The sequence below is a fragment of the Danio rerio genome, chromosome 5 (assembly GCF_052040795.2).
Source record: "Danio rerio strain M-AB ecotype USA chromosome 5, GRCz13ab, whole genome shotgun sequence".
Classification (NCBI taxonomy): domain Eukaryota; kingdom Metazoa; phylum Chordata; class Actinopteri; order Cypriniformes; family Danionidae; genus Danio; species Danio rerio.
In genome coordinates, this window is record NC_141025.1 from 61631634 (window position 1) to 61649700 (window position 18067).

At 42.5% G+C, this 18067-nt stretch overlaps 2 protein-coding genes across 9 annotated transcripts in view; one reads left to right on the top strand and one right to left on the bottom strand.

Moving 5' to 3' along the window:
* The window catches only part of LOC147844409 (uncharacterized), a 681160-nt gene that overhangs the window by 107046 nt on the left and 556047 nt on the right, over positions 1-18067 (top strand). The window contains exon 2 of one of the 3 annotated variants that reach the window (XM_087254270.1): positions 11076-11383. The exons of 1 other annotated variant lie outside the window; for it this stretch is intronic. The gene's annotated coding sequence lies outside the window, so the exon portion shown is untranslated. The remainder of the gene's footprint in view (positions 1-11075; positions 11384-18067) is intronic. One more of the 3 variants, XM_087254271.1, reaches the window with a different exon arrangement.
* prune2 (prune homolog 2 with BCH domain) overlaps positions 5699-18067 on the bottom strand; it is a 28134-nt gene continuing 15765 nt past the window's right edge. For 4 of the 6 annotated variants that reach the window (XM_087252014.1, XM_087252015.1, XM_087252013.1 and 1 more), the window contains 3 exons: positions 9699-9737; positions 9558-9602; positions 5699-9031 (listed from right to left, as the gene is read on the bottom strand). In XM_087252014.1, coding sequence (XP_087108140.1) covers positions 9004-9031; positions 9558-9602; positions 9699-9737 — 112 coding nt within the window. In that variant the 3' untranslated portion in view covers positions 5699-9003. The remainder of the gene's footprint in view (positions 9032-9557; positions 9603-9698; positions 9738-18067) is intronic. The other 2 variants (NM_001374514.1, NM_001111154.2) reach the window with 1 other exon arrangement.

Below are 18067 nucleotides of genomic sequence, written 5' to 3' on the forward strand. Positions count from 1 at the left end.
AAATTTGCAATTAAATCAAAAAGTTGCATTTTACGGTGAGAACTTTAAAGGTCTTATTCAGAGCTATTTTCTATGCATGTTTTGGCTTTTCATCAAGCATGCATAATCTTATTTATTTTTTCTGCATTGCATATTATTGTTACAGAGTTTGTACTAAATAAAACAAAATAAAATTATAGTCAAGAGAATGGTATAAGTAGAAGGAAAAAGAACAAATGTCAGAACATATCAAAAATATTTCAAGGGCCCCAAAATCATCTTAAATACCAGAAGGTTAAAAAATGAAGAATACTTTCGCATTTTCACAGACACTTTTCTCCAACAACAATTTTGAATCAAATAAAATAATTAAATATATTTACCTTATTCTTCGTCGACGAGCGGGCGCAGCCATTTGAATCTGAATGAATATTTAGACATTATAAACTGCTTTTCCCCTTCTAGGGAACTTCAACACTGCGTCTAACCAGAACGCTAGGGGAACACCTCTTTTATACGCGTCTTGAAGCACATGTGAAATCAATCTAATGTAATTAAGCAGGTGTCGTCAGACCAGAGAGTACAAAAGCCTGTACTGAGCATTCAGTATCAACTTCTTTGCTTTCAAGAAGCACGCACGTGAAAATACACCCTCTTTCTGTGAACTTTCATAACTGATTTGCATACACAAAATACAAAAAAACTGACAACTTACTTTTTTATTTTGGTATGGCAGAGAAAAACTTTAAACGTTGTGTGCCTCCATGCCCTCGCTTTATTGCGGCTGGTGACTCACATGATTTGTGTTTAGAGTGTTTGGGAGAAGAGCATGCCCTGGCAGCATTTGAGAATGCTGACTGTGGACACTGTGACGTCCTCTCCCGTAAAGAGCTGCGTAGTCGGAGAGAGTTCTTTAATAAAGCTCCCGTGGCGCACGCTCCTCGCGGTTCGGGTCCCGCTCGTGCTGAGGCTGAGCGTCGACTTCGGTCGTGGGGTTCGCAGCTAGATCTGGCGGATGAGATGGAGACGGACTCTGTCCTTTCTCTCTCTGGATCCGTGAGATCTAATCCTCCTTCGGGAGCGTCAGAAGCACGCTCTGCGGTTTCTTCTGCGCCTCGTGGGAGGGCGGTGTCCTCCGTTTCCGAGGAAACCGAGGCGCCGCAGCAACAAATACAAAGAGGGTCGGGGAATCTGCCGCCCCAGTCAGTGGATTATGAGGAGTTAGTGGAGGTGATTTCACGTGCTGCTGACAGGTTCGAAGTAATAGATTGGCAGTCAGCACGTGAGCAGCAGCAGCTGCGTCTGACAGGAATGCTGGATGAGAGAGAATTACCCAGCAGAGTAGATCCTCCACTAAGGGACCTCCCCTTTTGTCCCAAGCTACATGATGCGGTTTCTAAATCATGGGAAAATCCGTATTCAGCATGGTTAATGACACCAAAAACAGCTATTTATTCAGCAGTTCGTGGGCTAGGGGAAAAGGCATGTACAGTAATGCCAATGATAGAAGAGGACTTAGCACGTCATCGTCGTTCAGATCTAAAATCTGCAAGGGTCCCTCCTTTGTTGTCGAGACCATTAAGAGTAACATCGGGTCTAGTCAGTAAAGCATATATGACGGCTGGTCAGTCTGTTGGATGCCTGCACACCATGTCAGTGCTGCAGGCATATCAGGCTGACCTAATTAAAGAGTGCCTAGATGGTGGGGGAGCAACACCCGAACAGCTTCAAGAAGCTCTTCGGGCGTCAGATCTAGCTTTAAGAGCTACTAAAGAGGCAGCCTCTAGTTTGGGGCGATCTATGGCTACCCTGGTGGCTACTGAGCGGCACCTCTGGCTGACACAAGCAGAAGTGTCAGAAACCGATAGAGCTATTCTTATGGACGCTCCAATATCGAGCTCAGGGCTCTTCGGTGACGCCGTCGATCGCGTCACCGAATCCCTCGACAGAGTTAAAAAACGCTCTAGCTCCCTCGGGGACTTTCTCCCCCCAAGATCAAAAAGTCAGGGGGCTTTTAAAAGACAGTCCCAGCCGTCAACCAGCTCCTCATATCATGAAGTACAAAGGATAAAACAAAGTCCTGACGTGTTGGGAGTCAGGCTTTCCAGGGCCCCCCTGGACACCGAGAGCACCATTCAGCGCTCTCACTGAACCAGGGTCCATGGAGAAAGGGAGAGGCCACCTCACCACTTATGTTGGTGGGGGGCTCTGTGTCTCCCGGGGTGGGCGTTCCTCAGTGTCTGAGGGCAGGGGGGTCAAAAGAACAACCAGAGGCCAGTCTCGAGAGGCTGGTACCCCTAGCACATTTTTTGGCAGCGTGGAAACACCTGCCGATGGTGTCCCAGTGGGTCCTGTTCACAGTAGAACATGGCTACAAAATACAGTTTTGTGCACGCCCACCTCGCTTCAACGGTATTGCACCCACCATAGTGAAGCCAGAACAGGCTCTGGTTATGGAACAGGAAGTACTGGCCTTATTAATAAAAGGCGCAATAGAGCGTGTTCTCCCACTCGACAGAGAGTCAGGGTTTTACAGCCGGTATTTTATAGTTCCCAAAAAGGATGGGGGATTGCGTCCCATATTAGATCTGAGAAATCTAAATCGGTCCGTCGGGGCCCTCAGGTTCTGGATGTTAACCATCAAAAACGTGGTGTCACAAATTCAGTCCGAAGACTGGTTTGTGACGATAGACCTGAAAGACGCATACTTCCATATTTCCATCCTTCCCCGACACAGGAAATACCTGAGGTTCGCTTGCGGGGGCGAAGCGTTCCAGTATCGGGTTCTTCCATTCGGCCTAGCTCTGTCACCTCGAACCTTTACCGAAATAGTCGAAGCCGCACTAGCTCCACTTCGTATGCAGGGGATACGTATCCTAAACTACATAGACGATTGGCTAATTCCAGCTCAGACTCCAGAAGTGTGCTTGTTCCAGCCAGGACGACCATTTCTTTAGGTGTGCTATGGGACTCCATGACGATGCGAGCACGTCTGTCCCCGCCATGAATCGCTTCGATTCAGTCAACCGTACACAGAGTCAAACTAGGCCAGTTCATCACTGTGAAACACTTTCAGAGGTTGTTGGGTCTCATGGCAGCAGCAGCCAGCGTGATTCCGTTCGGTCTGCTGTACATGAGACCCCTGCAGTGGTGGCTCAAATCCAGGGGGTTTTCCCTCGAGGGGAATCCTTTCCGCATGATCAAGGTCTCGCGGCGCTGCCTTCGAGCCTTAAGTATGTGGAAAATGCCCTGGTTCCTGTCCCAGGGCCTAGTGTTGGGGGCTGTCTGTCATCGCGTCATGCTTATGACAGATGCTTCTCTAACGGGCTGGGGAGTAACCCTGAGGGGGCTTCCCGCAGCGGGACGATGGGGAGAACATCATCGTTACTGGCACATAAACTGCCTGGAGATGATGGCCGTGTTTCTGGCCTTAAAACACTTTCTCCAGATCTAAGGGGCCATCATGTTTTAGTCTGCACGAACAACACATTGGTGGTCGCTTACATCAACCAGCAGGGGGGTCTGAAGTCTCGAATGCTATGCAAACTAGCACATCGGATCCTCCTGTGGGCCCAGAACAAAATCCTGTCCATCAGGGCAATGTATGTCCCGGGCCATCTGAACATGGGAGCAGATCTCCTGTCGAGGCAGCGGGTGAGATCAAGGGAATGGAAACTTCTTCACCCCGAGGTAGTGGAGTCCATTTGGGAAAGATTAGGGAAAGCGCAGGTAGACCTGTTTGCTTCCCAAGAGACCACGCATTGCGTACTATGGTTTTCTCTCTCGCATCCAGCCCCTCTGGGACTGGTTGCCATGGTTCAGACATAGCCGAGGCTACGTCTGTATGCTTTTCCCCCGATCGCTCTGCTCCCAGGAGTCCTGGAGAGGGTCCGTCAAGACTGAGTACAGTTACTGCTGGTAGCCCCGGTTTGGCCTACCAGGATTTGGTTTTCGGACCTCATAGCCCTGCTGGCGGGTCTCTCGTGGGAGATCCCCATCAGCAGGGACCTTCTGTCCCAGGCGGGAGGAATGATACTTCATCCCCTACCCGACCTGTGGAAACTGTGGGTGTGGCCTCTGAGGGGGCCCACCTCATAGAGTATGGACTGTCAACCGAGGTTGCTCAGACCATTCTAAGCTCCAGGGCTCCCTCCACAAGGAAGCTTTATGCCCTAAAATGGGCTCTCTTTTCAGCTTGGTGCAGAGAACACCAGCTGAACCCAGTCAGCTGCCAGGTAGGCTCAGTGCTGGAATTTCTCCAAGATCGCCTGTCTGCTGGGTTAGCTGCATCCACTCTAAGAGTGTACGTGTCAGCTATAGCGGCCTACCGTTCTCCCCTAGATGATGAGTCACTAGGACAGGATCCGCTAATTCGTCGCTTCCTTCGTGGAGCCATAAGGCTAAGGCCTGTCAGCACACACAGGGTACCGACATGGGATTTAACATTGGTGCTCGAGGGCATCTCTGTTCCCCCATTTGAGCCACTGCAGGAGGCGTCAGATAAGTTTCTGACACTAAAAACAGCTTTCTTATTAGCTATTTCTTCCTTGAAAAGGGTTGGTGACCTCCAGGCTTTGTCGGTTGCACCTTCATTTCTGGAGTTTGCTCCAGGCATGTCCAAAGCCTTTCTTTATCCCAGACCGGGGTACGTGCCTAAGGTGCCCACTCATGTGGCGAGACCTGCTGTGCTACAGGCCTTTCACCCGCCCCCATTTCAGTCGTCGGACCAAGAGAAGTTAAACTTACTCTGCCCAGTTAGAGCTCTGAATACATATGTTAACCGGGTTATCAACTGGAGAAAGAGTGAACAGTTACTGGTCTGCTTCGGACCCTCAAAAAGGGGGAGTCCGGCAAATACGCAGACAATAAGTAATTGGATAGTTGAGACTATCTCATTTACCTATCAGGCTGCTGGACGCCCTGCACCTAAAGTTGTTAAGGCCCACTCCACAAGGGCTGTCGGGGCCTCCAAAGCTTCTATTTCGGGCTCAGCCCTTTCTGACATTTGTTTGGCGGCAGGATGGTCGACTCCACATACATTTGTGCGTCACTATCAACTCGATGTAGACCCCTCACCAGGGTCCTCTATTCTCACTGCGTAGTGTGCGTTCACAGTCAGCAGTGAGTCTGGCCTAGTGGGTATTGCGTTCCCCTAGCGTTCTGGTTAGACACAGTGTTGAAGTTCCCTATAAGGGGAACGTCTCGGGTTACGTATGTAACCATAGTTCCCCGAGAGGGAACGAGACACTGCGTATTCCGCCATACTCTCTTCTGCCTGTTACTTCTTTCAAGCAAATTCGAAGTTGATACTGAATGCTCAGTACAGGCTTTTATACTCTCTGGTCTGACGACACCAGCTTAATTACATTAGATTGATTTCACATGTGCTTCAAGACGCGTATAAAAGAGGTGTTCCCCTAGCGTTCTGGTTAGACGCAGTGTCTCGTTCCCTCTCGGGGAACTATGGTTACATACGTAACCCGAGACGGTTTCGCTGTTTGATGTTGCAAGCTGATATTTCCTTATTATATTATTCTACTTAGTCTATATAGTCATGCAAACATTTGTTTGTAGAGCAAGTAGTTTGACTGTTTTCTGCCGTTTATTATTCCTAGTCATTTCTCGCATAGGCGACTGAATCAAAAGTTCTAAAATAATCACAAAAACTGGCGCACTTCTGAGTGAGGTCAATTTTAGAGTGAGGTCAATATCACACATATTCAGATAAGATTTTAATTTATTGATTTACTCTGCAATATAACATACATCTCAATTTCAATATGCTCTGCTGGAGAAGGCCTCTGAATTAAAGTTCATCTATTTATTTTATTCAATATCATTTCAGTCTAATTAAAAGGATCAGACATCAACAATCAGGACACATGCAGTGATACAATCACACACATTATGTCTCACACATACACTGTAATAGCACACACACACTCACCCTTGCACACTTAGTTTGAATATTGTGCTTTACAGCAATCTTTTAAAGTCCCTTTCTTTTAGTTTCAAAACCTGATAGCAGGAAGAACACAGGAGACCTAACAGCATATAAACACATACAAACAATCACACACCCACATACGAACCTATACACACTCTCACACACTGACAGAAGAGGTGTTCAAAAGTCACAATGACTGTGAAAACATTTGAAACAGCATGCTCTTAGGATTTGATAGAGTTCTGAAAGTGGCAACTATTTTTACATAGCACACACATTTAAAGACATCAAAGTTCTGAAACATCTAGGACTGAGTTTAGTGCTCTGAGCACAATTAACAACTAATTCAATACGACAGCTTATGATTCTTAAAGGTGAAGTGTGTCATTCTGCTGCACATAATGGAACCAGAATTGAAAATATAAATGAATTGATTCAACAGTAAATTTGAGTAGTGTTTTCTATTTACCACAGTCTGCTTCAATGCAGTTGCCTGATGATTGTAGCTTAATTAATACTTTGCTTTAAATCTAAGTTGGTAATGAATTGATTTGTCTCATAGCTTGTTGGTTTGGTTAAAGGCTTACAACTCTTTAACAAAGACTTTCTAAGAGAGGTGACTCTGAAGAAACATAGGCCATTGAAAAGTGATCAGGCAAGGATCCGCTCTATGGTCATTTATTTTAGCAAGCAGTGGGTTTTACAAATGTTCTTAAAGGTGACATTAGATTAAACCTTCATGTTTTAAAAATTTTCTGTGTTTAGGATTCAGCTAGGTCTGCCAGCTCAGACAAGTTGAAAAGAAAACACACAGCTTGTTCATTATTCAGTGAATGAATTTATGTGAAATTAATTGACCTGTTTGAATCCTGTGTTTATAAGTAACCAGATACTTCCGTGCCTTCTTCCAAACAAGCTATGGACTTCGTCCTCCTCCCACCTCTTTTTGTAAAATGATAACAAAGTTTCTAACAATGATGCCTTGCTTTTTTCTCATTTGAACAATAAAGTGATCCTGGCATGCAGTCTGCTCAGCGTGTTCAGATGTTAAGTCTCACATGTGTTATTACACATAATCTCAGCTTTAGAAGAGGAAACAGCTAGATGAATTAGCTTTAAATATAAAGGTAATGTCCTAAAAATGGGGGTAAAAACTTGCTTGTGTGTGCAAAACAACTAACGCTAAACTAAAAGGACAATTGACGCTAAACTCATATAAAAATTGCATTTAAAGGATGTAGTTGTACCTACAATTTGTCTAAAAGATATGTAAGCATTTTTTATATACAGTGCTCAGTATAAGTTAGTACACCTGATTTTGAAAATGAGTATTTCTATCCATTTCTCAGTGAATCTAGGCAATGTATTTTAGTGCATTTAAACTAAACAGGTTTATTAAACTGATATGTTTATAAAATAATATTTTAGTCACCAAACATATTTAGTTATTGAAAGATAAAACAATTCAAGCTAAAAATAGCAAAAAATTACAATCTACAAAAACTACATTCTTCAACTTTTTCTATAACATAAGTTTGGGTGTACTAGTTTTTGAACCGTTATTGTAAGTTATTTTGTTAGATAAGCTCCAGATTTGGCTTTAGTACTGACTAATCTAATGTATATGAACAAATAAAATATTGTTGAGCTTCCTATTAAAAATATGAATTCAAAAGATAGATTCGTGGGGGGTGTACTTATAAATGCTGATTACTGTATATCATTTGAATTAGTTTAGTTTGGTTACGCCAGTTTAAGTTCACTTATGTTTAGAATCAGATCATCATCTTTCATGTTCACAGCATTGTTTGTCAGTGTGGTGTTGTTGATTTACACAAATGAATAACATTTGTTAAATACTGAAGTTTCACTTTTATTATGTATAGATGTTTGTTTATGTTACATCACATTTAGTCATCATATTGTGAAAACAGATTTTAATACTTTGTTTGTCAGAAATACAGACAAAAGTCAGCAGTTGCTCGAGTTTTAGTTGAGTGCTGTGTGTGTACTATGCTAGTTTAGCTTCTACAGAATAGATCAGTAGGTTAAACACAACTGTGACCCTGCATCCTCAGAAAGGGATGGGAAGCAGCAGCTCATTAGTATTTAAAGAGATATAAAGCAAAATGGCTCACTGTGTACTAAAACTGTGTGTTTTTGTGACAGAGTAAATGCTGTTTATCTACACTGCCATTGAACTTTAACCGAAGATAATATAGACTTTTCATTAAGACCTTATCATATTAATAAGCATCCAATGTCACCTTTAAGCCACCTCTTGTGGCAGCATCCACCAAGTTGTGTACATTTAGCAATTTTGAAACCATTTTTAAAAAGCCACATATTGAATTTTTCAAGAAGTCAGTCTATGAAGGGCTTATAGTAATAGTGAAAGCATTTACCAACACACTTCACGTTTAAGAGCTACAAATGATTTGTCCCTGCTTCTTTTGAACCTATGCTAAGTAAACCTGACTTTGTTTCTGACAAAGGTGGTAAATAACTTGGAGTGTGCTATCAGTAGCATGAGAGGTTAAAGAGTTAGCAATCATGCTAACAGGGTGCTACAAATTGCCTTTGTGTTTAGAATTACTTTGCATGCATTAATGTTTATACTGGACAGCTGAAGTGACAGTATTATTTGTCTGTTTTGCCCTTTGTACATGCTCCAATTAGAAAAATACCTGACTGAAAATTTATGAGCCTTATAAGGGGAAAAGTACAACATGATATTATTGCTAAAATGCCTCCCATGCATAAATTCAAGTAACAAGAGAAACCTTCGCAAGACAATAAGAGACAAAGTATATTTCAAGCACTGAGCTGGTTTAAGCTACTGTTCTGTGGTGCAAATTCAAACGTGTGAATTATTGTATTAGAGGTGATTTGTTTTCAAGAACGTGATTCTGCTCTATTCATCCCAGCACTGTGAGACACCAAAGCACAAAAATAACATTTCTCTTATTTTATGCAATTATTGTATCCACACCAGTGTGCAATCATTACAATTTGAAATACTCAAAACATCCTTTACAGACATACAGTTTTGTTCTTGTACCGACATCCAATGGTTCCTATGAACTGCTAGCATTGGGCTGAGCTCTGCAACAGACATGAATATGTAAAAATGAAAATAATATAGTATTAATTACATAATTATTTAACATTAAAATGCTGCTACTACTACTATTACTACTACTACTACCAATAATAATAATAATAATAATATTAATAATAATAATAATACTTTAAAGTCTACACGAAACAGCATTCATAACACATTTTAATGTAATATAACAATATTTCAGTAAAACTGGAAAATAACACAGAAGACTAAACTATTTCATTCATTGTTAAGATTGTTTTCTTTAATGCAATAATTAAATGTAAGAATAAATATATATGACTGTTGATAAACAACCTTGCAATAAATATTTTCTTTGTAGCAATTTGGCTATTTATGTAGGCCAATAGACTTTTTAGCACAGCAGTTTTTTTATTATATATTTTGTCTTTTTTTCTTTATTATTATTAATAATATTATTATTATAATTGCATTATATAAGCAGAAATAATATTTATGGTGATTTTCATGTTTACTTGATTAAGAATGATTCAGAAAACTTACATAGGTTCTTGTGGAATCTCACTTCCTTGGAGAAAGCTGTTGATTCTTCATTAAGAAATGAAAAAGTTAGATGTGTTCATATAACTATGACAGTATTACATAAATACAGAGGGAAAACCATTGAACATCTGGAATACTCACCTAGAGCTTTCCGCAGCTTCCCGCAACTCCTCATCCACTCTAAAGACGCAGAGATTAATTAGGTAATGGTTGAAGTCAAAAACTTTATCCCACATGAAATTTTTACTCTTTTTTTATATTTCCAAAGTGTTGTTTAACATAGAGAAGAAAAATGTCAACTCATTTTTAATAACAAATTTCTTTTGTCTTTATCATGATGACTGTACATAAAATACAAGTACAATTAGATAGTATACAGGTTTTCAGCCTAAAGTGCAAAAGTCTTAACCAGGTTAATTAGGCAAGTCATTGGACAACAGTGGTTCTTAATGGGGCTGATAATTGAACTTACATTTTTTATTTAAAAAAAAATGCAATAGCCGTTTTTATTTGACCCAAAATAAAAGAAAAAAAGACTCTCTGGAACAAAAAAATATATAATAGAAAATACTGTGAAAATTTCCTATCTCTGTTAAACATCACTTGGGAAATATTTGAAAAAGACCAAACATTTCAACTTCAGCTTGGTTGTATACACCTATGACTATTTAAAAGCAACCAATTATGCAAAAATCACTTTTATTAGGGGTTAAACACAGTTATGTGGCAATCGTCTGTGGATGTAATGTGCTTCTAATGTTTTTTTTTTTTTTTTTTTTTTTTATATATATATAAATCACACTTCATAAAAACAGTTTGCAAAAACACTTTGATTGACATTCTCCCTTTGTACATGTCATCAGAGGGGGAAGGCCTCTGGGGACATTAGTCTTGTTTTTGAATCTGTAATGCTGACACATAGGAATTTGTAGCTCCACCCTGATTTGAAAGGAGTACAATTTCATTTGAATTTAAAGCAACAGTCACCAAAACGGCACAATTTGGATGGAAGCCTAAAAGGTCCACTATGTGGGATATTTTGAGCTGAAACTTCATAAACACATCCTAGGGACATCAAAAACTTATTTTACAATAAGTCTTATCTTGTAAAAAGGGGCAGAAAAATGCAGAAAAATGTTTCAAACAATTCATTCATGTTGTCCCAACACAAATTGATTAAATTAACTTTTAACAAATTAACACTTTTAACAAATGTATGCGGATTGAACATTAAAAAAATTAAGTTGTCCTAATGAAATCTCAAGAATTGTGTTGTTTCAGCTCTTTTTAAATACATAGTTTGAACAAATAAAATGTAAATATTTATATATTTGAGTGTAATTGGTCCTTTTTAAATGAAATAAGAAATAAAGAATAGTTAAAACAACACAAAATAAACATTGACTCAGTTTTCATATATAAACATCTGACAATAAATTCATTAATCATAATATTTAAATTAATATTTATTATTTATCAATATTTGTGTGGCGGACGGTTTCGCGTCATCCGCCGCAGTTTCGGCCCTTGTTTTGACTCTCGAGGCGTGTCCAAACGCCAGGTAAACACTATATAGTGAGCACGCTAGCTTTAGTCGGCAGGAGAAGCATTTTACCAACGAGACCAGCAGCCTGTAAGTACATTTAAGACTTGTTTCAGTTGTTGTGTATGGTTTGAGGACTAGTTTTCAGCTGTTTGTGTAAGGTTGTAGGACATTTAAACTTGCTTTCAGTTGTGTATAATACTAGAAGTGTTTAGCCACTGTTTCCTTGGTTACTATAAGAGCTTGTGTAGCGAACGCAGACGGTTTCGCGTCGTCCGCCGCAGTTTCGGCCCTTGTTTTGACTCTCGAGGCGTGTCCAGCTGAATTCAATCAGCTAGTGATTTGGGGTTATATAAGCAACTAGTTTCACTGCGGCAGCAGTTGCGGCAGCCTCGTGTGAAGACCGGCGAGTGTAAAGACCATCGACTCTACCTTCGCCATCGACTCTACCTGCGCGACTCAAGACCGACAAGTGTAAAGACTATCGACTCTACCTTCGCCATCGACTCTACCTGCGCGACTCAAGACCGACAAGTGTAAAGACCATCGACTCTACCTTCGCCATCGACTCTACCTGCGCGACTCAAGACCGACGAGTGTAAAGACCATCGACTCTACCTTCGCCATCGACTCTACCTGCGCGACTCCACCAAGCAAAGACACCGACAAAGCACTTGAGTACTTTATTTTCTTGTTTTACTTTATCTTTACACTTATTTTTTGTTGTCATTGCACTTTTATTATGTGTTTTCTAATTCCTGTTGTTACTAACACTTGCAAAACACAGGAGGTACGCTGCAGGCGTAATCCTCACAACCTTCGTTCAATACATGTATCTGCTATTTCACAACTCTCTCTCTCCGTGGGCCTCTGGAATTGTCAATCAGCTGTTAACAAGGCAGATTTTATTACCTCCATAGCTACATATTCTGACTATAATCTCATGGCTCTAACTGAGACCTGGTTGAGGCCGGAGGACACTGCTACACATGCTACTCTTTCTGCTAATTTCTCTTTTTCCCACACTCCTCATCAGACAGGGAGAGGGGTTGGGACTGGACTACTGATTTCCAAAGAATGGAAATTTACTCTGATACCGTCCCTGCCAACAATCAGCTTCTTTGAATTCCATGCAGTCACCATTATCCACCCCCTCTACATAAATGTGGTTGTCATCTACCGCCCACCGGGTAAATTAGGTCACTTCTTAGATGAACTGGATGTTCCTCTCTCATCTTTTTCTAATTTTGACACTCCCTTGTTGGTGCTAGGTGACTTCAACATTTACATTGAGAAACCGCAAGCTGCTGACTTTCAGACTCTGCTTGCCTCTTTTGACCTAAAAAGAGCACCTACTTCTGCTACCCACAAATCAGGTAATCAGCTAGACCTTATTTACACACGACACTGCTTCGCTGATCAAACAATAGTAACTCCACTACAAATATCGGATAATTTCCTTCTGTCTCTCAACATCCACATTACTCCTGAGCCGCCACACACTCCAACACTGGTTACCTTTCGCAGAAACCTACGATCTCTCTCACCCAATAGACTATCCACCATTGTTTCAGACTCTCTCCCTCCATCTTGCAAACTCTCTGCACTTGATACGAACAGTGCCACTGATACACTCTGCTCCACACTAGCATCATGTCTAGACCGATTATGTCCTCTTGCATCCAGGCCAGCCCGTGCCAGTCCTCCTGCACCCTGGCTCTCGGATGCTCTCCGTGAGCATCGCTCAAAACTTCGGGCTGCAGAGAGAATTTGACGGAAAACTAAAAGTCCTGCACAGCTCTTATACCAAACTCTTCTGTCTTCTTTCTCGGCTGAAGTTACTTCTGCAAAGTAGACATATTACCGTCTAAAAATCAACAATGCCACTAATGCTCGCCGACTTTTTAAAACATTTTCCTCCCTCCTCTATCCTCCTCCTCCACCCGCATCCTCCACACTTACTACTGATGACTTTGTTACATTCTTTTGCACCAAAACTGCAAAAATCAGTGCTCAATTTGCTGCACCTACAACAAACACACAAGATACACCACCAACACCACACTCACTCACCTCTTTTTCTCAGCTCTCTGAGTCTGAGGTGTCCAAACTCGTGCTATCTTGCCATGCAACCACCTGTCCACTCGATCCCATTCCCTCTCATCTCTTGCAAGCCATCTCTCCTGCAGTCATACCAACACTGACTCACATAATTAACACATCTCTTGACTCTGGTTTATTCCCCACTTCATTTAAGCAGGCTAGGGTAACCCCACTGCTAAAAAACCCAACCTGGACTATACACTACTTGAAAACTACAGACCAGTATCCCTGCTTCCATTCATGGCCAAGATTCTGGAGAAAGTAGTGTTCAATCAAGTCCTGGACTTTCTTGCTCAAAACAATCTCATGGACAACAAGCAATCCGGCTTTAAGAAAGGCCACTCAACTGAGACTGCTCTGCTCTCGGTCGTGGAGGATCTCAGACTGGCTAAAGCAGACTCAAAATCATCAGTCCTCATTTTGCTGGACTTTTCAGCTGCTTTTGACACTGTCAACCACCAGATCCTGCTATCTACGAGTTACTGGGCGCTGCGGGCACTGTTATACAATGGTTCAGATCTTACCTCTCTGACAGGTCATTCAGGGTGTCTTAGAGGGGAGAGGTGTCCAACCTACAGCATCTAAACACTGGGGTACCTCAAGGCTCTGTTCTTGGGCCACTTCTCTTCTCCATCTACACGTCATCTCTAGGACCAGTCATCCAGAGACATGGATTCTCCTACCACTGCTATGCTGATGATACCCAGCTATACCTCTCTTTTCATCCTGATGATCCTTGATGATTCCAGCTCGCATCTGAGCCTGCCTGTTGGATATTTCACACTGGATGAAAGATCATCATCTTCAGCTGAACCTCGCAAAAATGGAAATGCATGTAGTTTCTGCCAACCCGACTCTACACCATAACTTTTCAATCCAGATGGATGGGGCAACCATTACTGCATCCAAAATGGTGAAAAGCCTTGGAGTAATGATTGATGACCAACTAAACTTCTCTGACCACATTTCTAGAACTGCTCGATCGTGCAGATTCGCACTCTATAACATCAGAAAGATCCGACCCTTCTTATCTGAACATGCAGCTCAACTCCTTGTTCAAGCTCTTGTTCTCTCCAAACTGGATTACTGCAACTCTCTACTAGCTGGGCTTCCAGCTAACTCTATCAAGCCTCTTCAACTGCTCCAGAACGCAGCAGCACGAGTGGTCTTCAATGAACCTAAATGAGCACATGTCACTCCGCTGCTAGTCCGTTTGCACTGGCTGCCAGTTGCTGCTCGCATCAAATTCAAAGCTTTGATGTTTGCCAACAAAGTGACTTCTGGCCTTGCTCCTTATCTGCTCTCACTTCTGCAGATCTATGTGCCCTCCAGAAACTTGCGTTCTGTGAATAAACGTCACTTCGTGGTTCCATACCAAAGAGGGAAGAAATCACTTTCGTGAACGCTCACGCTCAATCTGCCCAGTTGGTGGAATGAACTCCCTAACTGCATCAGAACAGCAGAGTCACTCGCTATTTTCAAGAAACGACTAAAAACTCAACTATTTAGTCTCCACTTCACTTCCTAATCTGCAATTGCCTCTCTGGATATCACAATAACTGTAAAAAAATACTAATACTACTAATACTTTCCTTTTTAGACTTTACAAAACTGAAACTTGCCTATAGCACTTATTCATTTTTGCTCTAATAGTTGTGTAAATTGTTTAGTCCTCATTTGTAAGTCACTTTGGATAAAAGCGTTTGCTAAATGACTAAATGTAAATGTAAACAGGCTGAAAGACAGCTTCATCCATCAGGCTGTCAGAAAGCTGAACTCTCTCCCAGCTCTACCACCACTCCTCTCTCCCTCCCCACGCAGCTTTGGACTCTGACACTGACACACTGAAACACTTACACAATCTCTCTCTCTCTCTCTCTCTCTCTCTCTCACACACACACACACACACACACACACATCTGCACTGGTCACCTTATGACCTTATGTAGACACACCGTACTACCTCCCTATATGACACTGTCACAACTCTGGTTTGCACTCATTTGCTATTTGCCCTTAATGTCATTGTCATTGTATTGTTTACAAATTTTATTACTTATGCATATGTTTAGACCACATTTTATGTACAATTGTATATGTTGTAAATTTTCTTTTTTTATTAAAACTTTACTTTTTATATTAACATTATATGCTGAGCACCTAGGGTTTGAGAGTAACGTAATTTCGATTCTCTATATCTCCTGTACATGTGGCTGAATTGAAAATAAGGCTGTAATGAGGAGCCTGACACGGAGGGATCCATTTGCAGTATATTTATTTGACACAGTTCAATCACAATCATACAATACGCACTTACGTGCGAACTCACATCAACAGCATTCAATATGGGTCTAAGGGCTGGCCGCTGGCAGTCACAGAATGATAGTACAGGCATGGATCAGTGGCCGAGGGTGAGGTTCAGAGTCCAGATATCGGGCGTGGGTCAAGGGCAGGCGGCGTGGTTCAAAGTCGAAGTACAAGCAAGGTTCGGGGCAGGCAGAAGGCAACTCAGAATCAGAAACAGTCCAGGATAATACACGGGAGATCAGGCAAGGGAATAACGCTCAGAGATGTTAGCCGTGGCAGAACAAGACTTCGCAATGATCTGGAGTGTGTGTGCTGCTTATATGTGTGAGCGTGGGTCATTAACTGAATATGGTGCAGGTGTGCTGGCTGTCAGTGTAAGTGGGTGACGTAATGTTCAGAAGTCTGGTGATGGTGGCCTCTGCTGGCCAGCGAGGGGAATGACAGGGACCGAGTCGGTGACAGAGCCCCCCTCTAACGAACAGCTCCTGAAGTGAGAAGAATCGCGACGCTGGGGTCTTCCACGGGGGCCGAGGGGCCGGCATTTCCAGATGCTGCAGGTGAAACTCATTCAACAGAGTTGGGTCGAGAATATCCTTTCGATTGATCCAAGATCTTTCCTCCGTGCTGTACCCCTCCCAATCGATGAGGTACTATAATTGTTCCCCCCAGCATCTGGATCTCAGGATCTTGTGGATCTGGTAAGCCTCTTCTCTTCTGCCACCTCCCTATCCACCTCGGCTGGACCAACAGCAGGCTTGAGAAGGGAAACATGGAATGTAGGAGAGATACGGTAGTGGTTAGGCAAGGTTAGTCGGTAGGTTACAGGGGAAATTTGACGTTCGATTTGGAAAGGACCCACGTACATGGGTCTGAGTTTTCTGCAGGGAGTCTGAGGCGGAGGTCTCGGGTGGATAACCAAACCCACTGTCCTGGGGAGTAAGTGGGACCAGGACGCCGATGACGATCTGCTTGTTCCTTAAATCTTCTAATGGCATGAGAGCACGTTCCAAACCTTTTCACACTTCTTGAACCTGGAGTCAACGGCTGGGAGTTCTGAGGGTTCTCCGGACCATGGGAACAAAGGGGGTTGAAAGCCTAGTACACACTGAAAGGGGGTTAGACCAGTAGACGGTTTCCTTAAGGAGTTCTGTGCATATTCTGCCCATATTAGAAATTTGCTCCATTCAGCTTGGTTGTTGTGACAATAGGTCCGTAGGAAACGACCAATCTCTTGGTTGAAATGTTTAGTTTGGCCGTTGGACTGAGGGTGATAACCGAAAGTGAGACTGACGTTAACTTGAGGGTTCTTGAAAAAGGCAGACCATAATCGGGATGTGAACTGGGGACCTCTGTCGGACACAATGTCCTTGGGTAATCCATAGAAGCGGAAGACAAATTCACTGATCAGCCCGGCTGTTTCTAGGGCTGTGGGTAACTTGGGGATGGCGATGAGTCTACAAGCTTTTGAGAATCGGTCTATAACAGTGAGTATGGTGGTGTTGCCTTGAGACTGGGGGAGGTCAGTAATGAAATCTATAGCAATATGGGACCAAGGACGACGTGGGATCTCCAGGGGTTGCAGTAAGTCAGCGGGACGATGATGGCAGTGTTTGACCATTTGGCTTGATGAACAGTTATTGACCACCTTGATCACATCCTTAGTAATGGAGGACCACCAGTAACGGTTCTGGATCAAATGGATTGTGGCTGTACTACTTGGATGACCGGAACTGGGCTTATTATGGACTTCAGTTATGAGTTTTTCTCGAAGAGTTGGGGGAACAAAGACTTTATTCTCGGGACATGCCTGCGGTGTGGCATTTTGGGCTGATGCTTGGAGGATTTCCATCTCAATGTCCCATTGGATGGGTGCTAAAATCAGGGATTCTTTCATGACCGGGTGGACATCCTCAGCCAATGCCTCTTCATCCGACGAGCGTGATAGCGCGTTAGCTTTGACGTTCTTTGAACCAGGGATATATGTGACATTGAAGTCAAAGCGTGTAAAAAACAGTGCCCATCTTGCTTGTCTGGGGTTCAGTCTTTTGGCCAATCGGATATATTCTAGATTTTTGTGATCTGTGACAACAGTGAATGGGTGTTTGGTGCCCTCAAGCCAATGTCTCTATTCCTCCATTGCTGCTTTCATGGCTAGGAGCTCACAGTTACCAACATCATAGTTCTCCTCTGCTGGGTTAAGTTTGTGGGAGTAGAATGCACAGGGATGGAGTTTATTTGTTGTCTGGGATCTCTGGGAAAGTACTGCACCTATGCCTGTGTTGGAGGCATCAATCTCCACCGTGAAAGACAGAAATCTGGTGATGGTGGTCTCTGCTGGCCAGCGAGGGGAATGACTGGGACCGAGTCGGTGACAAAGGCTGACTTTGACTATTCAATAAAATACATTATTGGACTAAAAGTGTAGAACAAAAAAAATTAAATGGTTGTGTATTCTTGATAAAACTTGTGCTGTTTGTTTAAACTACTTCTTGGGTTTCATTGTTTTATGTTGAATGCACTTAAATTTGTAAAACTAATAAGTTAACTTAATTCTTAC